The sequence below is a fragment of the Homalodisca vitripennis genome, chromosome X (genome assembly GCF_021130785.1).
Source record: "Homalodisca vitripennis isolate AUS2020 chromosome X, UT_GWSS_2.1, whole genome shotgun sequence".
Lineage (NCBI taxonomy): Eukaryota > Metazoa > Arthropoda > Insecta > Hemiptera > Cicadellidae > Homalodisca > Homalodisca vitripennis.
The window spans coordinates 85539832-85559240 of NC_060215.1; the positions used below are offsets into that span (position 1 = coordinate 85539832).

At 32.0% G+C, this 19409-nt stretch overlaps 1 protein-coding gene across 2 annotated transcripts in view; it reads right to left on the bottom strand.

The window, feature by feature from the left end:
* The window catches only part of LOC124369294 (ankyrin repeat domain-containing protein 50), a 74767-nt gene extending 57332 nt beyond the window's left edge, over positions 1–17435 (bottom strand). For both annotated transcript variants that reach the window (XM_046827227.1, XM_046827226.1), the window contains exons 1-6: positions 17055–17435; positions 12476–13454; positions 8712–8975; positions 7605–7885; positions 6419–6623; positions 1973–2182 (exon numbers count right to left, since the gene is read on the bottom strand). In XM_046827227.1, coding sequence (XP_046683183.1) covers positions 1973–2182; positions 6419–6623; positions 7605–7885; positions 8712–8975; positions 12476–13171 — 1656 coding nt within the window. In that variant the 5' untranslated portion in view covers positions 13172–13454; positions 17055–17435. The remainder of the gene's footprint in view (positions 1–1972; positions 2183–6418; positions 6624–7604; positions 7886–8711; positions 8976–12475; positions 13455–17054) is intronic.
* Positions 17436–19409: the final 1974 nt, after the last annotated feature.

A 19409-nucleotide genomic window follows, 5' to 3' on the forward strand; every position in this document is an offset into this window, starting at 1 on the left:
AAGGCTGTTATTAAGTTATGCACACTTATCTAATTAAATTCCCAATGAAGATGTATGTATATAATGTTATACTAATAAGTTTCAAATAAATAAACCATTCAAAACATTGTTAAATGTGAAAATACAATGGATGGAATGAACTCGAAACTTAGGCGCATTACGCAACCTGGGCAAAATTTTGCATTCTTTTTTAATAACATAAAACAATAGAAATGGTTGGAATTGGTTTCAGATTGGAATAAATAGTTTAACAATGTAACTAATAAATTATCTTTATATACATACGCGTAAAAACAAGTAAATTCCTCGTCTAGATGTTTTTTTCGCATATATACCATTAAAAAATTATCTTCAACCGTTTTACTTCGAGCTTATAACATGATCCTAAATTCTGTGTCAAATGCATACCTCGTCAATCGATCAGTTTCTATGAGATTTTTACTATTTTTCAAAGTAAAACTGTTGAAGCAGTTTGAGCAGTTATGGTAGTAACGGTTCTCGGTTATGTTTATAAAAAATATAATTTCAAGTCATAAATCATTAAAAAAGGGTCGCTTCCTGTAGTTATAGTAATTTATACCTCCAATAAAATGAGAATGTTAATACACAACTATTAAACTAAAAGGATTAACTCACATACATACTGCAAAACGTTCATATTTTTATCTTCAGCAGTTTTTATTAGAGCCTGGTTTCACAATTGCCTAAACTTTCTACTTAAAATGTCTATAACTGCTGTTAAGTAATCGAAAAATTTGTTTTACTGGGTTACTTCACAAAGAGAGTTAGGAAACACTGCTGAATTACACTGCTATGAAACCCAACTTAACGAACTGAATAAAAATGGGAACATATCATGTGGCAAGATACCTCAAGACTTCATATGTAGATTTTAAATTTTGCATTGAACTTCATTTTTACATAGACAAGAAAGATGGTGCATGGAATTGCCTGAGCGTCATTGAAGCCTGTCACTGACTCAATTTCTCTTTTGTCCATCGAGAGGATGAAAAATTTATTTTCTATATTATTGTCTGTCTGTCTATCTGCAAGGCATATCAAGAATAAAATGAATTGTATGACTTGCATTTTGACCGTAATCTTAGTGAAGTGTATTATGCAACACATGGCATGACGTACTTCTCCTTTGTTTGTATATAGACAAGATACAGTTTGATGATGGTTTCAATATGTGGTTCTCAAAATCAAAATAACTCAAGGCTATGCTAACATAGCAATTTGGATAAAACAGAAATTATTAGTGTAATGTTAACTTTACTTCCTACTTGAAGTTTAAGTGTGAGAATTTTGTGAGAATACTGAAATTATTCACTTAATTTAAACTTTAAATGCCTATAATTTTGTCAAATTATCTCACTTTTTCAATTTAGAAAAAGAATCTTACACAGTACGTAATAAAAATTGTTGTTCCTGTCTCCTGGAATACGTTTAAATAAAAAGCTATTGTATTGATAGAATCCAACATAAGACTTCCAGTGAAGTTGCTATATCAATATTAACCTTCTTACAAGGATATGCAAGAGTTTTTAACCCACATATAAAACTTTAACGAAATCGGACAGTTATAACATATTTTACCTCTTGGTCCACGATAAAAATTTGTTTATGACACATAATAAGTAAATGTATTAAAGTCCATGTATGCTACATTCTCAGCTCTTTATAACAGTTGGTTCAGTGAAGACAAAAACGGATCATCACAGGTCTTCTTGCCCGGCAGCTAGACTGTACATAGGGTTTTTAATTAAAATATTTGTTTTGGCAGCAGAAGATAGTGCCATATTTGTAAGCATTTTCATCTGGCTTTGGGTTAAATAGACGTGGTTATTAACCACATACTCATCTTAATTACCTCAGATATTAAGATTAAGTGTACTGTTGTGTGAAGAAGTCCAATAATAAGATAATCATCCTTAAATAATACTTAGAGCAAAGATGATGCAGCTATTACCTTGACAACTTGATAGTGTCCCAGACGAGCTGCCAGGTTTAGAGGTGTCTGTTTGTGTTTGTCTGTCTGTTCTATGGCTGCTCGCAGATCCCCTGCTAACAAGGTCTCCAGCAACTGGTAATTATTCTCTGCAGCCAAAGCATGAAGGTCCCTCTCTACTGGGCTCTTGCATGCTATCTCCCCGCTGCCTGGCTCCTCCACCTCACTCTCCTTCACGCAAACATATCAATCAATTAGTCGCTTCTACAACTTTCACCCTGATCACACCAACACTACTTAACTTTCACTCGTGCACAGGAAAAAGAGATTACGATTGGAAGATTGGAGTGATTCTAATATTAAACTGAAAATTTGTACCAGTGATGTTATAACGTTATCCTGAGAGTAATCACTGCTCTTGTGGAAAGATCCTTATTAAGATGATACTATCAGTGTTGTACAGGTTACATTATTTCAGCACACATCCAATTATAACAGAAGGAAAGTTGCTGTTATCGCTTCATTTAGAATATTTATTCAAATTGTATGCTGTAACCAAAATATTTGTTGTTTGTGTTGTCTGCAAGATTATTTCTTTTCATTAGCTAAAAATGGACAACTACTTAGAGGGCTAAAATATTAATGCCAGTAGTGACACTAAACCTTTAAGTGGTTGTCTTTTCATGTTTGCCACAACATTGAACCTCGACTAAACATGAAACAGACAAGTTCCCAACCTGGATGAAGTATAAACATCATGCAATGCTAAAGCTACAAAACAGGAGCCAGACTCTGAAAGGTTGAGAGGCATGAAACTCCAATTTATCTCAACCTCTAGATGATAACAAAACAAGCTTCACTTGACTTGACACTTCATGCTCTAATCCTTAAAATAAACTTTTCTATTTTAAGTGACAATTTGGAAGAAATCTTGATACAGACGTACATTACAGTTTTTGTCAATATTGATTTTTAAACAGTAGTATTTTAGAGTATTTAAATATTTGTCAGGAATAAACTATAAGCCATAGGTAACAGTCTGAACATATTTTTTTTATTCCAAGATTTTTGTTTTCTACAATTAGACGTTGATACAGAGGACGCCAGAGCTGGTCAAGCCCAGTAGAATAGTTGCAGCACCGTACTAACTTCCCTCAGCATTTTATTAAAATAATTTTAAAAGGCTATCTTGTAAAAGTGAATAGGAATGAATTTGATATGATAATTTTGGAACAATACTTTTAAGAGTATCAATACAGAAATGTCACAAAGCTGCGATGGTCTAGCAAATTTCTTCGTTAGCAATATTGGAGAAATTTGGTGATGGTTCATCACTACCACCTATTTTCAGCACCTTAGTTTTCTGTGTCTTTCAATGTGTCAACATAACAGCAAGTGCCTAAAAATTTCCTTTCGATGATGTTTTGAAAATACATGTATCCTATCCGAAAAAATAAAGAGAAGAAACAATTACCAACACAGCGCTACTGTGAGGCAGACTACAGTCCATCATTGTGCGTCAGATGTCTGCGGTATAAGAATTTTTGGTGCGAGATCATGACTTTGCTGGTACACAAGATCAGTTCGGTACAAGCAACAAATGAAGCAAATACTTTCATCTGAACCCTACTTTTAATTTGAACTTTTGGGGGAAAACAAGCCTAAGAATACCTCGCTACTTCAAAGTAGTCTGCAGAGATTCAGGGAAATCAATATATTTTAAAACTAAACCCATATCCTCTACCTTCCATTTTTAAATTATAGAAATGGCAGCTTATAAAATGAGCTTCCAGAATACATTGCATTTACGTCAAAATGTATGGACGCATATTTATATTTGTAGTGAATCTATTTATGTACAAATACACAAAGTACGACATATATATTAAATAAAAATTAGCGATCGTCTATCTATCGCTGAGCAGGTTATGTCCGTGCATAGAACCAGCAGACACGCTGGTGTTGATAAATATAGACATAAAAAATGCGAACTTCAGTTAAAATATAATTTATATATCACTTAATTTTGTTACTGTGTGTTTCTAAATAGTTTTTATACACAAAGGACAACAAAAACACGTTTTAGCGATTTGTAATTTGCATAGGCTACTGCTGATCAGTTGTTGCTCATGAACAGACATAGCATACTCCCAATGATACACCAAAATAAATATAGAAAATACGAATTATAATTAAAATATTATTTATTAAAGCAGTTTGTAGTAGACATGAGCGGCAAGGTGGCACCACACAGTGATTTCGGGGTCTGAATAAAATTTAAACACTGCTTGTACCATGGCTACTACCACTCTTCTGCTTTACGGTTAACAGCGTACCGCAGGTATAGTGTCCGAGGACCAAGATGATGGGTTACTTTAATTGTCCAATGGATTATTATGTTTGGAGGAGGCTTACTGCGACACAGGAGAGAAAAAACTCTTTCTTCTACACTAGCAACACAACTTTGGATCAACTGGTGTAACATGGAGTACAGTTTCATGGGCCACGTCAGGGAAAAATGCGATGTTTCGAGAATAATCAGATCCTGATTCAAGGAGCTGTCAAATTATTTCTCGAAGTCATAAGTTCTTAGAGACAGAAAACACGTTTTGGAGATTTTTTCAGTTTCTAAAGGAAGATTCCCGGCTTATTCTCGGTTACGTTAAATTCCTGGTTTCCCAATTTTCCCGGTTGGATGGCTACCCTATTAAAACAAAAATATTATTTTACGAAAAATGCTATGACCAATATAGCACTACTCCAGGTATTAGACATAAACTAACAAAATTAATTTTGTTTAATGTTTAGTCTATAAATTAGAACTGATGTACTTATTTAAATTTACTAGATGTGTTCACTTTAGCCATGAAACAAGAAATTAATGAATATATTTCTTTTTTAACTAAACTCTTGTACTTCGGAAAAAAAGTCTGTATAGAATATCAACATCCAGGCAGATGTAAGTTACCTGATAAAGCAGCCAGGCAACAAAGACTGTTAGTACCCAGTTTCACTTTGCCTCTTTTCAATCACCTTGACAAGTGTGTAAATAAATAGAGAAAGTGTCTTTATCTTCCCTATTAATGTTAAATCAGACTGTTTTGTACAGTTGGTTTGTTTGATTTTTAGCTCATAAATTTGGCTCAAAATATATATCAATATTCACAATAACTGTAGTTGCTCATTGCCCAACATTTTTACACAGGTTCAGAGTAGGCATCAATAACCACAATGCAAGTAGGCATTTTATTTCTTACAGTAACCAAAACAGATTGCAAATGAAAAGTTGTGGGAAATTATATTTGCTTAATAACCGAATCCTTAGCATATTTGGCCATTGGGTAAAAACTAAGTATCAATGCACTTTGGGTATTTTCATTTTACACATTTGCAGTGATAAAGTTTATCTCGCTCATAATGTCTATTACATATGCCAAGTGATTTGGACACCAAGAAGATTTTAAGTTGGTAACCAGAGCTCCAACTAGCCTGTAAAATGACAACTTGGATGCTGGTAGTATTGAAGTCAGATTTAGTATACAATGAAAAAACTTGACAGCCTCTCCAGCGTCTAAGTGTATACACCGAACGACCTACATGTCTATAAATCTGTACATTGGTACCTGGATGCCAATTAGCCATTACACTGCCACAAAATATGATCGTAGTATGGAAGCTAGATTTGAATAACTCAAAACAACTGAATAATCATTTTTATTTAGAACTAAATTGAATACTAGATTGCTTTATATTCAATTATAATTTTTCTACAGGGTGACAGAGAATAACGAGAATGTAGTGAGAATGAAATGAGTAGTGATAGCCATGGGCAGGTGGCAGCACTGTGAGTTCGTGACAGTTAGCGAGTAAAACAGTCCGCCATTTCAGTAATCATGGATCTGTGGAATGGACAACAGTGTGTGTTAGCCATAAAAATGTATAAAAACGATAGTTTGGTAGCAGCGCAGAGGGAGTTTCAACGTTGTTCTAATTTAGAACGTCATTATGCCGTTCCATCAAAACACAGAATAAAATGTTGGATTAATAACTTGGAAGAGACTGGATCAACCCTCACAAAGAAACTAATAGGACGACCAAGAAGTGTGCGTTCTCCAGCGAACATTGATGTTGTACGGGAGTCTAAGACTTCAATTACTATGAATTAAATTTCTTTCCTTCATCACTTCTAGTTTCATTGGATTGTGAAAATGTTCCCATTTTTCTGTGTTACCTGTTAATTTCAATCGATTCATTAAAATTCTACACCTATAAATTTCAAAATACTAGAATGTTTTTATTAATTACCAAGCAAAAAATCCATGATCTGACTCTATTTTGCAACTAAACAAAATCTTCAAAATGATTTAATTCCCTTACAATAAATACTTATAGATTTGTTTTTCTCATTATAACACTCAAAACTGATAATGTTAAAAGAAAAATATGACAACAATACTGCGAGTCTACCTGAGGTGTGCGGGAACAAGCATTGGCCTCATCTAACAGCTTGGTTGCCCGAGCATCAGCACACTGGGTGAGGCACTGCTGAGACAATCGGATACCAGAGTCCAGCAACCAGAGGGGCAATAAAGGTGTCAGGGTTGCATGTGATGGCAAGCAGCTAAGATGCAACGCTAGGCTTTCAACCTCCTCTGCATTTAGGTTTGGACCTCTGTAAAAGAATTATAGTCATATAGGCTAAGTCTACAATTGAACTTTTCTCTATTAAAACTACAAAATAAAATCACCTGCTTTAATGGGAATTTGCTAGGTAAATTATTGTTGTTTTTAGGATTTATGTGAAGAAATGAGATTCATTCGAGAACCGAATTAAAATTTAATTTTCATTCAAATAAAAAGAAACAGAGAACGTAACATAGAATTTTTAAAGCTTAATTTTGTTTATCCAGTACAATAAGTATATATTTTTAGGTATGAGTAGATTCATATTAATAGCCTATTCATATTAACAGCACAAATAAATCATAAGTAATGATTCTTAAATGTTATAGTGGCGTAAAGCATTAACATTGGATACAATGTTAACAACACGAACATATAAGATTTGTAAGATTTTTAAGTTCTGTTTCCAAAATTTTAGTTTTTTATGAGTAAATTCAGATTTTTTCGTTAGCAATTTCTGAGAAAAAAAAATGTTGATTTTTAAAATTAGTGAGATATTTCATTTATTTTCAGTATATTTTATCATTTTTCTTCATTTTGACACGAATTCTGTACACTTGAGAGTTTTATTTTCAAATGTATAATTTCTCTATCAAGTTCATGTATTAATTCATATTAATTGAGAAGTTTGGCTTGCTTTTTATCATTAACTTCAAAAATACTCCGCACCTTAAAAGATTTTCATTTTCCCTAACTCCTTGTGATTCGAGTTAAGCATTTTTTAAATTGAAAAATCAAATATACAATTAGATGTACAATTAGAGAACAATTACAAGAAAAAAAATGTTTACTTACTACAAAATAAGAAATTGTAAGATAAGACCCTCTTTTAATTCCAAAAATTGATATAAATAAAAATGTACGTATGAAAGGTATGAAAATGAATCACACACAACAAATTTCACTGTATGATTGATTTTAATAACAAACTGAAAGTTCTATTCTTAACATTAAAAGACAATATGCCAACCTGAGTGTAAGCTGCATAGCCAGCATTGCATGACCACTGGCAGGGGAGCAGAGAAACCTCTGGGTGCAGTGCTTCACATCACAAAGCCACTCGGCAAAGGAATGGTGGAAGGGCCGAAGGGTATCATCACGTGCCAGGCACAGCACACGGCGCAACACCTGGCACCTCCGCCTCATCTCCTCACTACCCAGGGTCGGTTGCGCGACCAGCAGACAACGACAGACCTGCTCCTCACTCAGTGGCCTCTCAGAAGCCAGCACAATGTTCAGTAGTGGACGGACCTATTAACAATGTTTAGCGATAAATAAATTTAACTAAAGTAACTATATATCTTTTACACATTTGCTAATAAATATCAGACTTTAGATTTGAAAACCTAATATAAACTACTTAAACCTAACAGCTTGAACCCTAGAAGTAATACACAAACTTACTGTAAGGGCACAGAGTTTTAGGGTACCTGATAATATATTTATCTTTGAAAGCTTATTTTATTAACTAAAACCCATGCTCCAAATGTAACATATTATGCATAATTTTTCTCACAAAAGTACAGAGAAAAATGTTTCATTTATTTATTCTTGTTTACTTTCAAAATAATGATTTAATATCAAAACTATGAGAATACAACTTTTGTTGGTTTTTACATTCCAGATCCCATCTTATACCTAACTTGGAGAATATGAATGAAAAATCAAAAATATACATTTGACCCCAGATTTTGTGCTGTTTACAGAAGTGTATATTTCTGTAAACTACATATAATAACAAAAAATAATTAGCTTGATAACTTTAAAAATTGGCTAGTTATGAGTTGTTTATAAAACTCATACATTTTGTTTAAAATGCTTGGGATTTTTGGCACATCACTTGATATAATGGCTGGTGTTAAAAAAGGGTTAAATGGTTTGCAAATAAAAGGAAATCCTTGTATCTGTAAATCTGTAGATGTCTTTGATACACTTGCTCTTTTATGAACTATTACTGCTAAACACTGTTGAACCACCATTTCACATTATCCTTTTCTTCCACTACATCAAAGGTTTGATGCAAACACAAGTTACTTTATCTTACTTTAATGCTTTTTATTTTGAAATTAATGCTAACCTTAGAAAAGTGCTTATTGCTGAGAAGTCTTTGGCACAGCCAGAGGTATAGGCCGTTGAGTGTGCCAGGGATGTCTCGAACTTCCCGCAGAACTATACAGCCCTCCGCCACACCATCCAGCACCCGTTCTAAATAGAGGAAGCAGCCATTGCTCTTGATGTGGAGCTGGTTCAAAGTCTCTGCAGTACCTCGACACATATGTTGTCTCAGAGACTCTTCCCATTCCAGTCGAGACAAGATGTATTGTTGTACGTCTCGTACCACCTACAAATACGAAAGCAATTCTGTATAGTTTTAAAAATCTGTACATACATTTTTATTGGATTTCCTTTGTTTATGTATCGTCTCTGAAAAGACCTAGTTCTAGCTTATTATGATATTCTAAGCAGATTTCACAACTATATAAATATCACATAGATAATTTTGACAATACATTTTTAGAATTGTTGTTTAATCCTTTCCACTGACACTTGTGCCTCCAATAGATTATTTCTGATGCGTTACTTTGCATTTCTCTTGTTTTTTTCCTGCTGTGTTGTTATTAGAGTTCATTCCTACTGCTGAAACATTCAAAATATTAATGAATTATAAATTTACCTTCTTATGTTCCTTAATACTGCAACGTTAAGACGTGTTTCGTCAGCACCGTAACATCATCAGGTATATCCACACATTAGTGTTTTGTTGTAAGTTAAAATAAAAAATACATATCACACAATATAATAACATTTTAATACATACATAGTAATATTTACGAAACATGAATTGATAGAATGCAGTGGCCACATGTTCATGCATGCTAGCTGGATGGTTTGTAACTACTGGAGGAAGCAACTAGTCAAGATGGACTTTCTTCACAGACCCATGAATTGGCTTGAGTGTTTATCTATCATTCAGTATGTTGTTGAGGTCACTTTTTCGTCACTCATAATATTTTCTTGCATTTGCGAATTATTAGTAGGTTTTTATTTATATTGCAGTAATGGTGTCCACATTGTATGATATGTTCAGCGTAATTTGACCATTGTGTAGCAGTATTCTTTGGAAGGTATAAACCCTGTTCGCTGCCATCAAAATTGTCCTCAAGATTTATGAAGTCACTGATTTTATTTATAGTGCTGTGTAAATATGTTAACTTTGTAGTTCAATGTATTGTCATACGTCAGAGTTACATATTTTTTTATTTGTGATTCATTAGGATGGCATTTTTTTAATTTATTTCTGTGAAGACTATTTTTGTGTCAATTATTTTACTGTCATAGCCATTATCATAAGCTATATATTTTTTTGTCTTGAGTTTTTTTATATAATATTCATTGTTAATGAGAATTTTAATTAGTCTATGGATGGATTAATTGAATGCTGCCATTTTATGGGGAAATGGGTAATGAGACGTAGCAAGCAAGTAAGATTTACAAGAAAACAAAATCACTTACTTGGGCTTAGACATTCAAACTAATAACAATCAGCATAATTATGCTGATACCGGCATAATTACACTGGGTTTTTTATTATGTTAAATTTAACATATTTCGTAACCCTACTCAATCCAACCAATGATAAGTCTACAAATAAAAAGCAAATTCATAGTTTGACACAGCAATGCACGTGGAAATGATCACCTGGAAAATTAACAGTGAACAAAGACCATCTTGAAAAGTTGCTTCCTCCAGTAGTTGCAATCTGTCCATCCAGCATACGCAAACATGTGGCCACCGCATTGTATCGTTTGTTTTGTAGATATTTATATTGTTTATTTAAATGTTATTGTGTGGTGTGCTATGTTTTTTATTTTTACTTACAACAAAACGCTAACGTGTGAAAATACATGATGATGTCACGAGTTTGATGAAACACGTAACATTGAAAAACATAAGAAGGTAAATTTATAATTCATTAATGTGTTGTTAGCTTAGCAGATAAATACAGACTGACCTCTTCTTACCTGCAGTGGTGTATGTATAATATTCTGCAGTTGTTTGCTTGTATTGTGAGCCATGTGGAGCTGATAATACACCGTTTTCAAAAAAGGCTATTACTGCTATTGTTTCTTTAGTATTTGTTTAGCTATTTTCGAGTTCGTTTAGCATTTGTGTTCAGATATAACGAAAACAAAGTGAGTGCGACTAACTTCATCAAATCCGTCAATTTACTAAATGAAATTCCAAAAATAAGTGCAATCATTTGTTTAGCTATTTTTAGTGTTTGTTTGGCATCCATATGTTAAATATCAAAAAAGGCTAAAATAACCTTAAAAAATTATTGCACTAAGTTTCAAGGTATTTTATAAATAGGTGCCACAAATTTTACAATTACATGGCTCTTATATTTTTATTGTGTAGTATTATGGAATACAAGAAGGCTAAATATTCACACAATATTATCTTGATCTACAATAAATACTTTCCAACCCTAAAGACCCACTATTTTTGAATTACAACACAGAAAATTATTGTATTTATAATGTAAATATATTATTACAACATACTAGTTGATGACAATCACCTACTCGTGGAAAATTTTACTTTATTAAATCTGACGGAGATTTTTTCTACCGCAGTATTTTTCTGAGTAAAAGAAACTCTTTTGATCCAAGCCACTTTTGAAAAATATCTACATAAAATCACAATGTATCAGCTACAAATTTTACTACTATTCTGCCTGTTTGCAAATCTTTGTAAAAAAATAATTTTTCACAACTTTTCAACCATTTCTAGATTATATTGTCTTTTACTCAGCATGAAATATAGTAAACTATACTTTAATAACTGTGGATACAATTTATGCTTTCAATATATTATACCAACAGTAAATTGGCTAAAAATTGTCTTAATACATACGTTTTATTACTTTGTATTTACGAGATTACGATACACATATAACATAGATTAATTATGTATGTATGTGTGTGTGCGTGTGTGTGTGTGTGTGTGTGTGTGTACACATATATAGTTAATGACTATCTAAACAATTCATACAAAACAGTGATCACGGTACTAAGCTTACCAAATTTGTAAGCTTAATACTGTCCTGAAGTTCAAAATTTCATTAAGTTAAAAAATTCAAAAGGATTAATTTTTTTAAGGGCTGATATTAGGCATTTGTGATGTCAGCTACACAACATACATCTAATTTCTTAAAACAATTTGGAAATTTCAACTAACATGGATTCTGAACTTTGTAACTCTTATTCAGTATTCCATTAGAGGTGGTGGAATATAATATCCAGTTGTCAGAGGGTATGAAAAGAAGAAAGGGAGGTCCAATGACCCTCCTCTAGAAATTTCAGGAAATATAAGATTTCAAACCAGTGTTTTATGGATTTCTGAGATGCAGGGGAGTTTCCCGTACAAGCCATAAACGGTTATTTTATCAGAGAGAGGTACTAGAATTCCACTCTGGTGTGTACAGCCTTAAATTAACACAGGCCTTATAAATTTTAGGAGTCCTTATTACTTTATAGAGAATACCAAGGTCACTTTTGCAAGTTTTGTCTTGCACCATACATATTAAAAACTGACTTTTCTTAATGGATACCAAAAGTCTCTTCAACGTTTTATGGCAGATAATATAATTAATGATCTAAAACAAAGTATAAATCCAGCAAACATGTAATTAAACATGTTTATGATTTTCAAACTTCTAATTTTTCTTACATATGTGGATGTTTACATTGTATCATATAATTAATTATCAACCTGTATTGAATTTAAAAGGAAGTTAACCAACTTTAAAACTTAGGCCTAAGTTAAAAGAAAATTTACCTGGGATTTTCTGAGGTCATCTAAGCTAATCTTTCGGAATCCAGAAAAAGTTTTTGCTATCGTCTTGCTCTGTCTGCGTGCAGTCAACACAAGTAATAGCCATGGAGGAAGCAGATGGTGGTTGTTGGCCAATAGCTCACCAATGGTTCTGCTGGATCCACTATTACTTTTCTTCTCGAACTTAACTCCTGAGATGTGAGACTCGTCTATGGAATCCACCAACACAAAGTAACATTGAGAGGGCGGAGGTTTTATCTCCACTAGAGGAACTATAATACCTTTACGAAAACTATCATCTGGACATTTAATTATATTCTCACGCTGTAATGAACTGACTACTTCTGCATCAGACTTTAATCTTTCACAGAATTCTTCAGATATCGGTGCTAGTTTTTGTGATAGTTGTTCTGCAATACTTACTATAAAATCGGTAACTGATAAGGTCTTTACATCTTGAGCTTGGCAAAAATGATAAGCCAAGAGTCTTTTATTGAGGCATCGCTGAGGCCTGGCACTCTGCCCACTCCCTGGCCACACTATCTCACAGCACAGTGCAGTCTTGCCTGAGCCAGGTCCCCCAACTATTACTGCCCCTGTGGTCTTGCAACTGCCACGCTGTTCCAGGCAGTGAGACAATTTCACAAATGCCCACTCCCGACAATAAAATCTCTTTCTTTCTAAGTGACAAGTTGTCATTTTAACTGTTTACTTACTAGAAAATATGGGTACAGTCTTTGCATGGCTTAAATAAAGCAGCTTTTGATTACAATACTTTTTGATTATTGGCTTTAAGTTATTGTTTAATTTCTTTTCTTCTTTATTCTCAATACATTTCGTCCAAATTAAAAAGGTTAAATATTGCTTTTGAAGCTACTGGATACTAAGCTTTCCTATATATTTCAATGGCGAGAATTCTCTTTGCAATCATCTTTACACGTAAAAATAAGACTTGTTACAAGCTCTTGGGTCTTCAAGAAACCTGGAAAAAACAAGAATGTTATTAGAATCACATTGAATAAAACGCCCTGAGATTGTCAACTGCAAATTGTGCAACAATGAATTAACTATGTTGAGAAATTACCTTAATGGCTCAATTGTATAATAGAACAAATAAAGTGAGATGAAAAATCAGCAACTTTGATTTGAATCATCCTCCATAATGGTGCGTTGCTCAATTTTCTGCTATATTAATCTTCAAGTATGTTTCACATACAGTTTGGGTAAAACTGCCTGCGCTGAAATGGTTTTACATGATTCAGAACAGATTGTGTGTTTATGCAATCAAGCAACTTCAAGTACTATATGTTCTCACTTGACAGAAAACATTTCATTCTAAATGTACAACTGCACTGAAAGTATCTGTTACATTTATTCAGCTGTTTCTTCTTTCAATTCAAACATAAGTTTTAATCAGATGATACTTTCAGCAGTCAAGAACAAAATATCTGCTGTTCTTTAATAGACGTTTTTTTACATTGTGTTATACATTAATAACTTGGGTTTAAATTATTTTGGTTTTTTTGCTACACTTTAAAAGTACACTTCTAAATTAGCAAATAAAAATAACCAGGTAGTTAACGAGGTTTTGTTTTTACATTTAATTGATATATTAACTCTCTGTAAGTGTGCACTTGTTTGATTTAGGAAAATATACAATACACATGATTTTTTTTGTATATAGCACTATAACAAGTAATTGGCTTTTAAAATAAGTTTGCTTTTTATAAATTGATTATATTCATCACACAAATTTATTTGACCTGAAATATTTTTAAATTTTTCACTTCTTGGATTAATTTTTTCAAATGAGATATCAATGTCGCTGTTACTATCATTTTATAAAAATGAAATTTCTTCTAATCATGTTATAGCCATGATCTTACTACAGGATTGTGGGACTGTTTATTTAAGTTTATATTAAATACACATTGGAATGCCTATTTAATTACTAATAGTATACAAAATTGTATATTTTCATACAAAATTAATTAATTAAATTAACTTTGCATTTCAGATAACATGTGCTTTGGTGGTTTAGGTAATTAACAAAAAAAGTGGTACTGTTTAAAGGGTTGAGAGCTAATAGCATGTGCCAGTGTTGCAAAAGAAAAACTGCTCCGCTATCAATTACTTTCACCCACAGATTCATATTCAGTTTCTTCGGTTACCTCATGGTCAATAAATAAGAGGAACTGTTGATAATTTCATGGAACAACCTAAAAAGTTTAAGGTCACATTTCACAGGTTTCAGTTTTATTAACTTTAAGTGTTTTCTTTTTTATTTTTGTAGATAGATTCACCTACACAACTAAAGAAATGTTATGAAAATATTTATGCAGTACATAAACCAAGTGCCAAAATTTTTCTGATAATAAACGTTTCCTCGCGAACAGTCTACAAATATTAATTTTGAAAGAATTGTATCACCCAAAAAAGTTCACTTAAAATAGAAAATTGAGTTAGTCCTACATTTTGAATTATCCAGTGATTTAACATGTTTAATGCCAAGGTAAAATAATTAATGTGTTTTAACCAATGCCAGAATATTTTTCCAGTGTGTCTAAAAAGTATTGGAGTTATTGTTAGCAAAACATAAGTGTTTTATAAAAAGATAAAAACATAGTATTCTTCCATATTTTTATTCTACGTTTGTTTTGTTCAGTGTTTATGAAAAAGCATAAAAATTATAGTAAAAAAAATTCAAAATTGAAAACGGTAGTCTTACGAATTATTATCATACCCAAAATGAAAAAGGTGTTATCCTAATAACTATCGAAATACTTTTAACCCTTTTACTGCCAGACATTTTTCTAGCTGTGACATTACAAAAAGTGCCAAGCAAGATGTATATTCTACGCATTATCAAGAAGGGCCAGGCCAGACTTTACTTTATTACAGCTGCCCATATTAACTGCTAATTAACTCTGTTACTTTTGGACCTAAACACTTCCAATTCTTTTGTACTTCTCTCAGAAAAATATACTTTAACGTAATTAAGAACTTCTTTTTTGTGCATGCCTCCTCACCCATATGTATTATGGTACATAAATTATAAAATTTACTGAACTACCTTGAAAAATAAGCTTTTTACTTCTGACTATATGAAAAATGTTTTTCAGTATAAAGTTAAAAAACACTATATAAAGTGTTTTTAGGAAAACTATTCTGTAACGAATGTACATAAACAATAATGTTGTAAATATTAGACTTTATTTTGAATTTTAAAAATGTTCTATAGACGTCTGGATGGACATTGCTACTTTAATGCACATCTTACAAACGTCCTGCACTCATTTAGGTGCAAAAGACCGAGCAACCCACTGTTCACCTACTTTTTAATACTTTGTATATTTTGTAATTTTACTGATATACGTTTTGTACCTAGTATTCGTAAAAAAAAAATATTTATATATAGAAAATGTTTCTTGTAATTCCTTTTCTCTTACAATACAACTTGTGTTTCCTCTATGCCAAGGTTAGGAACAGCTGTTTGCCTTCTGTTCTTCTTTCTTTGTAGGCAAACACAATTATTACTGTAATGCCGTACATTGCAGTATTGTTTGTTTTATAATATTCTGACTTTATATAGCCTATGTGCATAATGTAAGAAGTAAGTGTTTTATTATAGATGGGAAAAGCTTGGCAGATCACAGCAGTGAAGTAGCCTATATTTTGAACTTGGGATTGTCTGGTGAGTGATAAGTGATTCGTTCTCACATATATTTAATGATACTAATGATGCGACCATGTAAATATTCTAAATAACAGATTCTACACAATCTTAATCCACACACAATGCCAACTCAGTATCCAGTTATAAATTTAAATAAACTAACTTGAGTAAAATATGTCTCTGGGTGCTTGTGTTGACGGAGTTATTTGATAATTTTGCTTCCTACCTATTGTAATCTTTCTTTATATTATGATGACAGTTCCCTAAATTCTTGTGATACTTTAATATTTTGTCTTTTGACATGGTAGGCCTAAGAGTACAAAGATCAACATGAACTTTATCTGAGTAGTCTATCTCTAATATCAGGAATGCTCACTTGATTTAGAGGGAATATCATATTAAGATGAACTCGTAAGAATGAATTGGTGTTGGACTACACAGACCATTTTATGCTAAGTATTATAAGTTATTAATCTGGTAAACTTTATGTTTTTTTAATAGAAAACTCGCCAAACAAGCCTATCTGTTTTTGGGTCATAGCCTATCTAGATATAAATATAGTAAATTTGATCTATGTTAAAAATTGTTTAATAGCCTAAGTGAGTTTTTCCCCAACAGTTACTATTTGGACTTCATCAATTATATGAGTTTAAGTACTAGAATAAATGTACAGTTCTACTTCTATTATACCTAATTACCCATATAGGCTAACATGTTTTAACCTAAGACTTATTTTACTTTTTTCTGCCTTGGTGAATAATACAGTACAGTATTTATTATTCATTAATTCATTGTTTACTTTTGTAAGTCAGCATTAATATAAAACCTTCAGCCAACAAACAAATTATCTATTGTTATTTACCTACTCATCTATACTAACCAAGTATAACTACAAAATAAACTTACCTTAACAATGCTTAGCAATTTAATTTAATTGTCAATATAATAGGTATAATCTTGCTTTCTTAGATCGTAATTTTGACAATTTCACAACAAAAATTCTACTAAACCACTATGATTTCATTTACAACAGTGATGATGGATAATAATTTTCAGGTCCCAAACTTGCATTTTGTTTCAAGAAACAATTCACTTTGATTAATCATTGCAGCACAGTATAATCCATTCCACTTCTGTTAAAATAAATTTTCATTTTCCAGTTGATGTTTTTTCACAACGATCGATAATTTAGATCAGCAACTAACCCGAAATCGCAACTACAGATGAATTTTCATTTTATGCTACACCTAACCAACCACCCGCATTATCTTGTTCTGCACCCCATACGAAAAAAGGTTGTAGTTTCTTGTAATTCTAATCATATATAAGATAATGATATGCTTTCAATCAATACCGCCAAAACTAAAAAAGTAAACCCGTTGTTTTTTTTTTTATTTATAAAACAAATTAATGGTTGTTATAAAGCAGTTTTGACCACCGTAAGCTTTAAAAGTAAAAATAAAGTAAAGGTAAGTAGGCCTAATAAAGATCTCCATCGTATTATGCCCTAATAAAAATATAATTTTTGAACACTAAGATTTATTTATTCGGATTTTAAGTTCCTGCCTATATTAGAAAAATGGTGAATTGTCGTAACATATACAAAAGGAATACATTCTTCAACAATTGTGAAATTACCGGTCTCACAATTACATTTTATTAAAATAAGTTCTGAGAAAGTTTCAGGCTGTTGCTTAGTGAAAGATTGCTATTTTCTTTCAGAATACTACTAAACCATGGCCAGATGATCTTTGTTTATTGTTTACAGTTCTGTGTTGGTGCTCTATACACTCTTTATGTACAGGTGTTGGTTGTTTATTTTTGTTGGCTAGTTATATTTTGTAATGGGTATTTCATCTAGATCAGGCCAAGAATGGTCGCCAGACGAATGTGACATAGGTAAATACAATGTTATTATATTTTACGTTAGGATTGCTACTCAAAGCATTTGATATTGATTGAAACGTGTAGGCATAAACTAAATACACTGTATAACGCCCAAAATGTGATCACAGAAAGGCCTGACGTATTACAGTAAACATATAATTTCACATATCTTTCTTTTTTAAAGAATGATACTTCATCTGACAACAACAATACTGTACTGTCTGCCAACTAGAAACGGAGAAGTCCGCCCAAGAGCTTGCTAAATGAAAACATTTCTCATGATCTGACTTAACCCAGTACATCAAGTGAAAAAGGTAAAATTTAAATCTCTTACGTATTTTTTTACCTACCTTAACAAAAAATATGTAGCTAGTTTTATTTCAATGATTTACAAACTTACAAATGCACCACTCTCTATCGAAAACTACAACAAAGAAGTAAACTACATAAAAGACATTGCTATTTTTAACGGGTACACCACACAACTTATTGACAACATACTTCACAAATCAATTAAAAGAAAAGCAAGAAAACATTACTAACCCTTTAATATAACAAACAAGAATTAAATTGTACAATATACAGTTATATTTAAAGTTAATTACAGAAAACCGTTAAAAAGCATACAAACAAATATATTACTTACAAAACAAACAATAAATTGTCCCAAACATTAGGAAATGCCAAGAATAAAAATTCATTCGAAAACAAATCTGGAATTTATAAAATTAAATGCAACGAGTGTGATAAATTGTACATTGGCCAAACTAAAAGGAACGTTAAGACACGATTCAAAGAACACTATGCACATATAAAATATGGAAGAACTGAAAAATATGCTATTGCGAATCACTGTATTGAATCTGGACACACCATTTTAAATATAAATGTACGATTATTGAAAGAAGTTACTAACACAATATACTTATATGCTTGGAAAACATTTTACATTAACCAAAATCAAGAAAAACTTATCAATAATGAAGACGGACCTATTAAAAATTCAACTCTAGTCTCATCTCAATTTATAAGAAAATTAAAATGTAATTCTGTTTAAATATTTTGTACTGGCTAATGATATTTCCAAATCCTTTACCATATGTTATTTAGAAAGGTGTAAATATTTATTCATTTGTGAAGTTGCCTGATGGAATAATTTATTCTGAAAGGGGCTTTTTGCCGGGTTTAGTTAATTCCTTAACTGTCAGTAGGCGTCGGACTAGAGACGGATCAGGAGAAGCAAAGCAGTCAAAGGGTTAACAGTACATTATTCCAGATGAACATAATAATCAGCTGAGGGTTTGTAAGACTTACTTTCTTGCCATGTTACAAATAAGCTGGGGAAGATTATACAGATGTTTAATTAAAACTGAA